This window comes from Pipistrellus hanaki (genome assembly GCF_964339955.1).
Source record: "Pipistrellus hanaki genome assembly, chromosome: 15".
NCBI classification, from domain to species: domain Eukaryota; kingdom Metazoa; phylum Chordata; class Mammalia; order Chiroptera; family Vespertilionidae; genus Pipistrellus; species Pipistrellus hanaki.
The window spans coordinates 889,446-901,633 of record NC_140517.1 but is presented as its reverse complement, the minus strand read 5'-3'; the positions used below and the strand labels follow the sequence as shown (position 1 = coordinate 901,633).

At 67.1% G+C, this 12,188-nt stretch overlaps 1 protein-coding gene across 1 annotated transcript in view; it reads left to right on the top strand.

The window, feature by feature from the left end:
- ZNF536 (zinc finger protein 536) overlaps window positions 1-3,891 on the top strand; it is a gene marked incomplete at its 3' end in the record, with an annotated part of 171,967 nt that extends 168,076 nt beyond the window's left edge. The window contains exon 6 of the mRNA XM_084905463.1: window positions 3,430-3,891. Within this exon, the coding sequence (XP_084761589.1) occupies window positions 3,430-3,437 (8 nt within the window). The remainder of the gene's footprint in view (window positions 1-3,429) is intronic.
- Window positions 3,892-12,188: the final 8,297 nt, after the last annotated feature.

Genomic DNA, 12,188 nt, shown 5'->3' with positions numbered 1-12,188 from the left:
GGAGGGAGGAAGAAGGAAAGAGGAGGGAAGGGAGGAAGACAGGAAGGCAGGCGTATTTTGCAGCCTCTGAATCTGACGTCCTTGCACACATGGGTTTGGGAAGCTGAACTGGTTGGAACTTGAGATGGACATGTATCCCTCTCCTTCCTAATTCCGAGGAGCTGCACCAGGCGTCAGAGAGACTTTTTGAATTCTCAGAGACCACTATGGCTTCCTGACACCCCCCAATGCTGCAGCCCCCCCCCAAGCTGCCAGCCCCCCAATGCTGCCAGCCCCCAAAGCTGCAGCCCCCCCAAGCTGCCAGCCCCCCCAAGCTGCCAGCCCCCCAATGCTGCCAGCCCCCCAAAGCTGCAGCCCCCCCAAGCTGCCAGCCCCCCCAAGCTGCCAGCCCCCCAAGCTGCCAGCCCCCCAATGCTGCAGCCCCCCCAAGCTGCCAGCCCCCCCAAGCTGCCAGCCCCCCAATGCTGCCAGCCCCCCAAAGCTGCAGCCCCCCCAAAGCTGCAGCCCCCCAATGCTGCCAGCCCCCCCAAGCTGCCAGCCCCCAAAGCTGCCAGCCCCCCAAAGCTGCCAGCCCCCCAAGCTGCCAGCCCCCCAGTGCTGCAGCCCCTGTACTGAGTGGTCCGCGGGCTCGTCCGGCCACACAGGCCCCTCCTTTGGGGCCGTTAACGCGGTGTAAGAGGAGGAGGGGGTGTGGCCAGGCCAGCCCCCCCTTTCCTTCTGGGGAGCCGGACGGTGGACGTCTGCCTTCCGCCGTTGTCCGTGTGTGAGGGCGCCTCCGTTGACGGTTGGGATGTGTCTGTAAGTCCGTTCCCAGTGCTGTCAGACCCTCAGTAGGACCCGGTCCCTGCCAGGAATCCAGGCTTCGGAAAAGATCAAAACCGGGCGCGCTCCCGAGCTCTTTCTCATTGAAATGAGCTCATATTACCCGTCAGTTTCCCACCCTCCTGCCCGTGCGAGGGAGCCTGCCCGGGAGCAGCCTGCTCTGTCTCGAACCCTTTTCTCCGAGCTGAGCTCCAGGCCCCGCCGCCCCGCCCCCCAAAGCTGTGACAAACAGCAGCTCACAGCGCCCGGTTCCTGCACCGCGTGCACCTCTGCCCGGTCACCCCTTCGGCCCTTGGGCAGCAGCATCTGGGACCCAAGTTACAGTTTCTCTCCAAGAGGGGATGAAGGCAGCGGGAGGGGCTCTGTGCCTGACCTCCCAGCGGGCGGGAGGAGGGAGGAGAGAGGAAGGAAGGAAGAAAGGAAGGAGGAAAGAAGAGGGAGTAGGGAGGAGGAAGGAGGGCAGAGGGAGGAAGGAAGGAAGGAAGGAAGGAAGGAAGGAGGAAAGAAGAGGGAGTAGGGAGGAGGAAGGAGGGCAGAGGGAGGAAGGAAGGAAGGAAGGAAGGAAGGAAGGAAGGAAGGAAGGAAGAGGGAGGAGGTGGGAAGGGGAAAGGAGGGAGGAGGGAGGAAGGAAGAGAGGAGGAGGAGGAAAATGAGGGCAGAGGGCAGAGGGAATATTTTACCCCCGGGGTCTGGAGCTCTGACACACAGACTCCCCGGTGAGGCCGGGCCCTGCTCCCCGCACTGGGGAGAAGCCAGCGGGAACCCCCTGGTTTCTGGGAGCCGGTGTGCGTTCATTTGACCTGTCCCCCTCCCCCTTCCCACTGTGAAGCGGCCCGGCCCTGCTCTGCCCAGGGAGGCCCGTGGAGACCTGCCCTGGTGCTCGGGAGGGGCCTGACGCCGACCCTGTGCTCAGCCCTCCCCTCGCCTCCCCTCGCCCAAGAGGCCCAGCCCGCGCATCCCTTTGCGTGTCCGGCCGGGAACGGGATCGCCGTCCGCTGGGCTGCCGTGGGCGGGGCGGGGCGGGGCGGGGGCAGAGGGCTTTGTGGGCACACTGCCCTCCCGGTCTAGTTCATTCACTTCACGGGGAGCACACACAGTAGCTGAACGTTGGCATCCGTGGGCGTCACTGGTAGAGGGGCCGGTGTTGGCCGGGAATCCAGGGTCCCACGTCTCCCCTCGGCCCCGACTCCCTGCCTCCCGTGCGTGCGGAGGGCAGATGGCGGCTGAGGCCTGGCCTCGCAGACCTGCTGTGTTCCCGGCCGAGGCCTGCACCCTCCGTGGGCTGGCGTGGCCGGAGCCTGGCGTGGCTGGAGCCTGGCGTGGCCGGAGCCTGGCGGAGCACTCCCCTCCCTCCTGTGGACTTGGGCTCTCCCTATGGGGCGCCCGCTCCCCGTGTGGTCCGGGGCCTGGGGCTGGGTCCCTGCGGCTCGCCCTGAAGGCCCAGAGCAGTGCAGTGAGCTAGCGCACACCCTTGCTGGGATGAAGCATGGGTGCTGTCGCCAGGCGCCCCCGAGACCAGCCGCCCTGGGCAGGCGCTCCCCGTCCCCCCGAGCCCAGTGCTCCCTGTGCGGAGTGGGGGTGCCGGGGCAGCCTCCGAAGGGCGCCCCCTCCCTGTGCTCCCCCCCTCCTGTGCACGGACTGGAACGCCTGGGCTGAGGGTGCCCTGAGGCTGGCAGAGCGTGGTGTGAACCCGCTGTGTGTGCCAGGCGGGCTGCTCCCCGTCTCAGCACAGACACATGGTGGCGTCTGAGCCGCAGACACGGTGGCCTTTCGCCTTGTTTACCTTCCGTCCCCGGGCCGCGGGGGCCGGCTCCGGGGTCTGGACGCCGTCCTCTGCCGTCCTGTCCAAGGCCCCTCGGATCCAGGACCGAGCCAGGGAGCAGCAGAGCTCTTTGGTTCAGCCCACATGCACCACATGTGTGAACATACATGCACACACTAACACATGCAGGCGTGTGAACACACACATAAACGCACACATGTGCATGCATAGATTCACACACTGGTGTCTGCACATACTTGCACACACATGTGCGCACACTTACATGCACACACTCACTGGCATACACTCACAGGCGTACACGCACGCTCATACCTGCTCACTTACTCACTCACATGCACTCACACACACACACCTCCCTCCCTCCCAGGACTGCAGGGTTCGAGGGAGGACGAGAATGCTGAGAGTGTGGTCAGAACACCCGCTCTGGGGACAGGCAGACCAGGGGCGAGTGACCCCATTGCTGTCCTGAGCGTGTGTGTGTGTGTGTGTGTGTGTGTGTGTCCCAGCTGAGCTCCGCGGTGGCACCTCCGTCCGTGGTGCTGGACCGGCCTGGGAGCCCGACGGCCGCCTGGACTCCCCACACCCGGCTGCCCAGTCAGGCCCTCCCTCCCCGTGTCCCGCTGCTGTGTGCACAGCCGCTTCCACACGCCGCCCCCCCAGCGCTGACCGCACCTCCCGCCTGGCCGCCCGCCGCTCACCCTCCTGCTGCTCTGGCTGTGGGGTGGGGGGCGGGGCGTCCCCCGCACACTGCTCTGTGGTCCGGCCCCCGAGTCAGCGCCTGGCCCGGGGCCGGGGCGTCTAACGCCTGTGCCGTTTTCTTGCAGGTAAGTGACCCGCTCTGGCCGGTCCGGCTGGACGGGCCTGCTGTCGCGCTGCCCCCGGCAGCTCCCGCCCCGCCCCTCACAGGTCAGGAGGAGAAAGGCTGAACCTGTGCTGAGCAGACAGTCGCTGTTGGCGAGGGGGGTGCCCGGGGCCACCCCACAGCACGTGGACGCGGAGCGGGAGGCGGGGTTCCGCCCCACCTGTCCCCGCGTGTCCCCGCGTGTCCCCGCGCCCTGCGTCTGCCACGCCTGAGTGAGGTGTGCAGGGTGAGGGCTCCCTCCCCTGTGCCTCCCGGTGACCAGCCCGGTGCTCCCAGCCCCCTCCCTCCCCCCTTCCCCCCCTTCCCCCGCCCCTCCCCCCTCCCCGTGAAAGGCCTGCCGAGGGGGCGGGCTCCGTCCCTCCCCTGGCAGCCCTATGAGGTCCCGTGTCCGTGTCCTGTGCTTGTGACGCATAGAGAGTGCGGCGGCCCCGCCCTCGTGTGTACGGGTCACGGTGCGAGTGTGGCCGGGTGTCAGGCCCGGCGTCCGGGAGCCCGTGCCGGTCGGACCCAGGACGGCGGCTCCTCAGCACGGCCCACAGACAAGCAGGAGCTGAGGCCCCACGTGCAGAGGCGGGGCGGGGCGGGGGGGATCGTGTGCCAGGGGTCACTCCCTGGGGACCGGGCGAGCTCGGCAATTAGGAGATGCTGGAGGTGTCCCTGGAGGAGGCGTGTGCCAGGAAGCCCTGTCCCTCTGTGGGTGCGGGGCGTGACGTGTGCTGGGCACCGCGTGGGCCGCGAGGGCCGTGCGGACGGATGTGGACGACGCTGAGGCCCGGCCCCTTGTCTTGCTGTTGCTAATAAACGCTGTGACCCAGCAGTGCCGCTTCGAGTCCTCGTGTTCATTCTCTCGGTGACCCCACCCCCCCGCGAGCCCCTGGAGTCCCGCCCCGGGGGGAGCCCCCAGAGGACCCCAGGGCACTGCGGCTCCGGGGCTGGTTCCTGCCGGCTTTAGGGCGCCCCTGGTACTGACTCACAAGGACAGGGCCTCCCGATGTGGGGTGACTGTGGCAGGAGGGGAGAGCCAGGCACGGGCGCAGGTCCCTGGACGAGGGGTGTCCCCGCATCTGGACCCCCACACCTCGGGGCCTGTGGGGGGGAAGCCGAGGCACGGAGCCTGCGGGCTGCCTGGGAGGTAGGCGGAATGTCAGGAGACTCCCTGCACCCCCCTGCCACCCCCACACCTGCCATGCGCCTGTGCCTCCGGGTGGCTCTGAGGCTGCGTCACCCCCAGGGCCCCAGGGCCTCCCTCTGCTGAGGCCCAGGCCCCGTTTGGTTTACGAAGCCACGTTCTCAGCTTCCGAGGAGGGGCGCCCCCTCTGTTCAGAGGAGCACGCTCAGGCCCTCTGGACCAGGCCTCCGCAGGGACGTGGGCGGGCGGGAGAGTCTCCAGCCACTGCTGGCCGCGGGCCCTGCACACGGGACCTCTGCCCCCGGGGCCGGCCTCGCCAGGCGCCCGATCCAGGTGCGATCCGGACCTCCACTGCTCCCTCGCCCCTCCACGCGGCCCAGCCCCCAGGTGGCTTCTCAGGCCGAGCAGGGCTGGCTTGGAGGCTCAGTGTGTGAGCCAGTCCCAGCCCCTCCCCTCTCGTTTCAGGGCACCCCAGCTTCCTCCCCTCCCCCCACCCCCCTGCACTGCACGCCCCCTCCCCACCCCTCCCCTGGTAGCCTCTCACCCCAGGTGGGCGTCCTGGGGGGCGTGCGGCCTGCCAGGCGGAGCTGAGCGGGCTCAGCCTCTGCCATGAGCTGACTCCCCAGCGCCCACAGCAGGCGGTTCTGTTCCCTGCGCCCTCCCCTCCCCCATCAGCACGGGCCCCGCCTGTTTGGAGCCACAAGCATCACCCGTGGGCTGGATCTGCCCTCGGCGGCCAGCCTAGACCCGTCCTGGCCAAGCGGGGGGGGGGGGGGGGGGGTGGTCCCTGCCCGGGGGAGGGGCTCCTTTGTAGGTGGGGTGCAGGTTCCGGGGGTGACTGTACGCTGAGGCCCAGGCGAGGAGGGAAGGGGCACGTCCGTCCAGGTGCCGGGAAGCGGGTTGGCCCTGGTGACCTGCAGGGGCTCTGAGAGGCCTACAGGAAGCTGCACTGGGGGAGGCCCGGCCGGCGGGGCTCAGGGGCTGAGCGTGGACCTAGGAACCAGGAGGTCCCGGTTCCATTCCCCGTCAGGTCACGGGCTCCGGGTTGGGGGCTCCATCCCCAGGAGGGGGCGTGCAGGAGGCAGCGGTCCATGATTCTCTCTCCTCATGGATGTCTCTCTCTCTGTTCCCCTCCCTTCCTCTCTGACATCAGTAAAAGAGTAAATGAAAAAACCCCAGGAGGGGGGGTCCTGGCTGGTGTGGTCGCCTTCCTCCCAGAAACGCCACGGGGTCATGTTAACACCGACGGCGCCGCGCCCGCCACTCCCTGCCCGCGCCCGCCAGGGGCTCTGCCCGCGCCTTCCCGCAGAAACCCCGCCCCCTCGCTGGGGCCGCCCAGGCCCCCATCCCAGCCCCCGGCTCGCAGCCCGTTTCCCCTGAACTCGGCTGTTGTCAGATTAATGGGATATGCTCTCCTGGATCCACGTCCAGGGAGAGAGGCAGCCACGTGAGGAAAGCAAATTGGCAATCAATTTAACGAATTATTGCTCTTTTATAGCATGGGCAGGCAGGGGGGGGGGGCGGGGGCGGGGGCCTTGCAGGCGGCACGGACAGGCCCGCTGAGGTGCCTGCCCCGGGCAGGGCTCGGCGGGGGGGCGGTGATGGGGTTCACACACCGTGTGGGGGCCCTTCCTTATCGAGGGGAGCCCACTCGTCCTCAGTCTCCTAGGACCCCAGTGCCACCCCCACGTGGGCACCCCCTCCCCCCGCGGCATTGGCGCCAGGTGAGTGTGACCCGGTGGTCCCTCCTCCGGAGGGGACACGTCACCCCATGGCAGTGACTTCAGGGTCCCTGCCCCCCGGCAGCGCCAGGCAGAGCCCCCAGGGCCGCTGAGGCCGCTGAGACCACACCGGGCGGCAGGGACCCTGCAGGGTATTGGGAACCCGCCCTGCCGTTCCGTTCTTGCCGGTGTGTCCGCCCGTGTGAGGGCCGATCAGAGCCGAGCCGGGCTCCCCCTCCCCCGGGAACCCCGTCTGGGGACCCGTGTGAGCGTCAGCGGCGGGTCCCAGGGCGTGAGAACCGGCCCGGCTCCCGAGGAGCTGCTTCTCCCGGTTTTATTTTTCACTTAATTTCCAGTCCTCACCAGGGCATACTTTTCCGTGGGCTCTTAGGGAGCGGGGACGAGAGAGGGAGGGACAGAGAGAAACATCGATGAGAGAGAAACACATTGATGGGCTGCCTCCTGCCCTCGCCCCAACCAGGGCCCGGGCCGGGGAGGAGCCTGCCAGCCAGGTCCGTGCCCATGACCGGAATCGAACCCGGGACCCTTTGGTCTACAGGCTGACGCTCTATCCACTGAGCTGGCCCGGCCAGAGCTGTTTCTCCCGTCTAAGCAGACGGATTCACCCGGCTGGGGCGTGTGAAATTCTCCGTGGCCGCCCGTGGGAGCAGGGACTGGGGGCCCAGAATGCCCTCCGAAGGGGAGTCCTCGGGGGCTGACTGGAAGCCGAGGCCGGGAACGCCGGCACCCCCCCATGCGAGGGGTGTCCAGTCCCCGCTCCCGGCCGTGGCCCTGGTTTCCAGCAGGAGACACGGGCAGCCAGGCCAGCGAGACCAGAGGACTCCTGCTGGGCCCGGGGCCTCCGGGGGGAGAGGGGGGCCCACCAGCTGCCCGCAGCCCCGACTGCACACCATTCCCACCACGCGGTGTCCCGGGCAGTGGGCGGGGCGGGCCAGCCTGAGGGCAGAGGGGAGCCTCAGCAGGGCTGGACGCCGAGGGGTCAGTCAGGCAGTGAGACAGACACCGGGAGCAGTCAGACACGTGGGCAGAGAGAAAGGGGGATGGGGGGGCAAAGGTCAAACGAGGAGACAATGCCCAGACCAGGTGGCTCAGTGGGCGAGCGTTGACCTTTGAACCAGGAGGTCAGGGTTCGCTTCCCAGTCAGAGCACATGTGTGAGTTGCAGGCTTGATCCCAGTGTGGAGAGTGCAGGAGGCAGCCGGTCAGTGATTTGCATCATTGATGTTTCTCTCCATCTCCCTCTCCCTTCCTCTCTGACATCAATAAAAATGTATTTTTTTTTTTTTTTTAAAGAGAGAGACGGGGGAGCAGGTTGATAATGGAGACCTGGGCAGATGGAAGTGATTCAGGGAGAAGGATGAGGGCGAGAACGGGTGTGAACAGATGGAGGGAAGTGAAGGAGATGGAGGAGAGAGGGCGCTCGGGCGGGGGAAGAGGAGAGGGGCCTGGGCCAGTGTCTGGTGCTGAGTGCACAGAGGTGTGGGGTGGGAGTGGGGGTGAGGGTGAGGGTGAGGGTGTGGGTGTGGGGTGAGGGTGAGGGGTGTGGGGTGAGGGTGTGGGTAAGGAGTGTGGGGTGAGGGTGTGGGGTGGTGATGAGGGTGAGGGTGAGGGGTGAGGGAGAGGGTGAGGATGAGGGGTGAGGGGTGAGGGTGAGGGTGAGGGTGTGGGGTAAGGTTGAGGGGTGTGGGGTGAGGGGTGTGGGATGAGGGTGAGGGTGAGGGGTGAGGGTGAGGGATGTGGGGTGAGGGTGTAGGTGGGGGTGTGGGTGGGGGTGAGGGTGAGGAGTGAGGGGTGGGGGTGAGGGTGGGGGTGAGGATGGGGGTGAGGAGTGTGGGGTGTGGGTGTGGGTGAGGGGTGTGGGTGGGGGTGAGGGTGGGGGTGAGGGGTGAGGAGTGTGGGGTGAGGGTGAGGAGTGAGGGGTGAGGGTGAGGGTGAGGGTGAGGGTGAGGCTGGCAGACCCCTTTCCATTGCCTCCTCCCTGCACCCTTTCAGGAGGAAATGCAGCCGCTTAATCAGAATTATTTACAAGATAATGGCCCATTGTTTGCGCAGACAGATGTTGTCTGTGGGACTGGGGTTTTATGCTCCTCCCTGCTCTGCCTTCCCCGCTCCTGGGATCCACCCGGAGCTGGATTCTCAGAACGGGGCTCGAGGCGCCCTGCCCCCGGGCTAGGGGACGGGAGGATGTCCCCCGGCTGCGGGCCAGGCGGGGCCGATGGCCGCCCGCTCCCTCGCGGGCCTGGTCCTCGCCCTGTCCCTCCATCTGCCACGGTTCTTTTTAAGCATCACACCTACTGTGTGCAGGGCCACTCCCTCGCGGGGCGCTGACAGAGCCGGTTCTCAGCAGGTGCAGCTCCACACCTGCCCGTGGGGGGCGCTGCCCTCACCCCTGGATCGTCGCTCTGGGTCCCTAGAGCAGCTGTCACCCACCGTTCGGACCTCACGGGCCACCCATGGTTCACGGAGGGTGAGAGGTTCCGTCTCAGAAGGACCTGGGAGCCTGGGCGGAGGCCGGTGACCTCCACGTGACCCGCTGACCTTGAACCTGCCCCCCCCCCGCCCTCTGCAGGTCTCCCCCGCCCCCTCCATGTCCGTCCTCCCTCCAGGAAGGACACCGTTTGGGACCCCATCATCCTCAGGTCTCTATGGACTCAGTCACTCAGCCTCAGGGAACAAAAACCTGCCAGCACCCCGTCCCTGTCCCCCCTCCCCCAGGAGAGAGAGAGAGAGAAAGAGAGAGAGAGAGGCCTCCAGGAAACCTGACCCAGCGCCCGGGGCTCCCGGCCCAGGTGGGGAAGAGCCGTGCAGTGGTCGTGGGTGGCCCGGGAAGGCAGCCGGGTCAGACCGGGATAATGTTTGTCAGCCTCACCATGTCAGGCTCTGACCCCACCGGCCCCCGGGGCCCCAGATCACCTCCTCCTCGGGCCCCGGTGAGGGCGAGTCCCGTCACATGGGACCAATTACCAGTGTCAGGCGGGGGCACGGGTCCCCCCAGTGCCGGGGGAGGGAGGGGGTGGGACTCCAGCTGGAACTCCGCGGCAGCCTGGGACCCCAGGCCTCTGGGCCGCCCCCCCGCCCCCGGCCGTTCCCGTGAAAAGTGTTTAAATTACAACTAGCAGTAAAAGGATCTCGCTTGCGTGTGTGTGTGTGTGCGCGCGCGCGCATGTGTGCATGTGTGCGCGCACGTGTGTGCAAGTATGTGCGTGTGTATGTGTGAGTGTGTGTGTGAGTGTGTGTGTGAGTGTGTGTGTGTGAGTGTGTGTGTGAGTGTGTGTGTGCTTGCGTGCGTGTGTGTGTGTGTGTGTGTGTGAGTGTGTGTGTGTGTGATTCCGTGAACAGGTTCTGGAGGGCCATTAGGATAATTAAAAACATGTGGTGCCCGCGCGGCCGGGAGCGCAGATGCACAAATTGGGCATTTCGGACGGCGCCTGCGCCTGCCTTCAGACACGTCAGCCGGACGCCTCCGGAGACCGAGCGGCCATTGTGCCCCGGCAGGGAGCACTCCGCTCGGGAGCCGTTAACTGGTAATAGAGCCTTTCCTCGGACGCGTGAGGAGCCGAGGCCCCAGGACGGAGGCGAGAAGCCGCGGGGTTCGGGGAGGGGCCTCGCCCACCTGCGGGCCGGGAAGCCTGGAGAAGCGCGGCCTCTTAGGGCGCCGTGGGCACGGGGGCTGCTATCGATCACGTATCGGCCTGTGAACACCGACCGGTGGGGCCGAGAGGAGGGTCTGGTGACAGGTGCCTTTTTCCTTTTCAAAAGGCCAGGATGCGAGCATCGATCTGCCCGGAAACCACCGTTTGTTTTCACTGAGGCCGCGGCACTGGTTTGGAGAAGGTACACGCGGAGTGAGAGTGACACATCGGGAGGGCTGGAGCAGGCGGCCTCCCCGAGCTGTGAGGCCTGAGGTCGGAGGGACGTGGGGCGGGGCCCTGGGGACACCTGGCTGTGACGGGACCTGGGCTCACGGCCACGGACGCGACTCTCTGCCCGTCTGTCTCCCCCGGGAATCAGCCGGAACGGGGCGCTGAGGGTCACGGCCGGAGTGTGGCTCTCACTGGTCCCTGTTCTCGCTCCCGCTCCCCTCGGGGGACATTCAGGTGCTCAGGGAGACGGTCCCGGGCCAGGGAGCCTCATCCCAGCCCCGCAGCCTTCCTGCCACTGCGGCCGGTGCAGGGAGGGACGCGGGAGCAGGGAGGAGCCGCACGCTGGCCTGGGTCACCGGCGTCCGCCGAGCCTGTGAGCAGCCACGGGGCCTCCTGCTGATGTGGGCCGGGCTGCACGGAGGCCTTTCGTGTTCGTGTTAGAGCCCGACGCGGTGGGCGGCCCGGTCACAGACAGTGCACTTCCCGCCCCACCCCGTGGCTCCGTGGTGAGCGCCGACCTAGGAGCCAGGAGGTCAGGGCTCGGTTCCCCGTCAGGGCACAGGCCCGGGTTGCGGGCTCCATACCCAGTGGGGTGTGCAGGAGGCAGCCGGCCCATGTTTCTCTCTCTCTCCCCCTCTCCCTTCCTCTCTGACATCAATAAAATATGTTTTTTAAAAAGAAGAAGAAAATGCACTTTCTTGGTCCTGGGCGAGGGCCCTGGGCTCCCGAGGAGAAATGGCCGTGTAGCCACCGTCCCGCCTGGGCCCCGCCTGCCTGGTCCACTGCTCCCGGCCAGAAGGTCACGACCCCCTGTGCCCTCCCGTCGGGCCCGGACCTGCCTCCGGGCCAGGTGGGCTCAGGAGGAGAGGCAGAGTTGGGTTCTAGAACCTTCTATCCGCTGCATAGCGAACAGGCCGCGGGCACAGCAGGGATTTTCGGCTCCGCCCGAGGGGGCAGGCATCAGGCATACAGGCGTCGGGGGGCTCCTGGAATCGGGGTGCAGGCCGGGGCGCTGTTGAACATCCTACACCATGCGGGATGGGCCCCAAGGGCAGTCTGGCCCCGAGGTGCGCAGTGCAGGGCCCGAGGAACCCCGGGTCTAGGTGTTCAAGTGGGACCCCAGGCTGGGTACGCGGTGGCCCGGTGAGTGGCAGGCTGTGGGCTCGGCGAGCTCCCGGGACCCCCTCCCTCCACGCCGTCACCGGCACTCGCGGCTCAGGGAGATCTCTGCGGGGAAGCTGGCGGCGGGGACTCGGCTGGTGCCTCCGCGGGGGTGGGGCGGCGCCGGCGGACGGACGGCTCTTCTCCCGTGAGTGACGCAGCTGAGCGCTCCCGGGCGGAGGCAGTGCCGCACTCGCTGTCGCCGAGGTTAAAATAACACCTTGTCACTCAGCACAAGCTCCCGTCACGGGCGGATCCTCGTAATAACCATTGTCAGCCGCACAGAGAGGACTGGCTGCCTCCTGCGCGGGGGTGGGCGCCCCAGCCCTGGGCGCACCTCCGGGGGCCACCTCGTCAGCACCTCCCCACTCTGTGCTGTGGGGAGGTGCTGACGAGGTACCCCCCTCCCCCTTACCCTCTCCCCCAGGGTCTGCGCCGTCCCCTCGGCAGCCCGCTCCGCCGTTACGCTCACTGAGCCCAAGCTGGTCCCTCCGCACACACGGTGAGATTCCGGGCTCGGCAGCGTGGCTCCGCGGTGGAGCATCGGCCTCCGAATCAGGAGGTCAGGCCACAGGCCTGGGCTGTGGGCTGGATCCCCAGGAGGCAGCCAACCTGGGATTCTCTGTCATCATGGATGTTCCTCTCTCTCGCTCCCTCTCCTGCCTCTCTGAAATCAATAAAAATATCATTAAAAAAAAAAGAAAAAGATTCCTAGGCTATGTGAGTCGTAGAGGTCACCTGGGAGGTCAGCACAGGGAGAGGGCTGGCGCGCGGCTGCTGCGCGGGAGGCCAGGGCTGCCGCCGTCCGGGGTGTCTGGGCAGGTCCC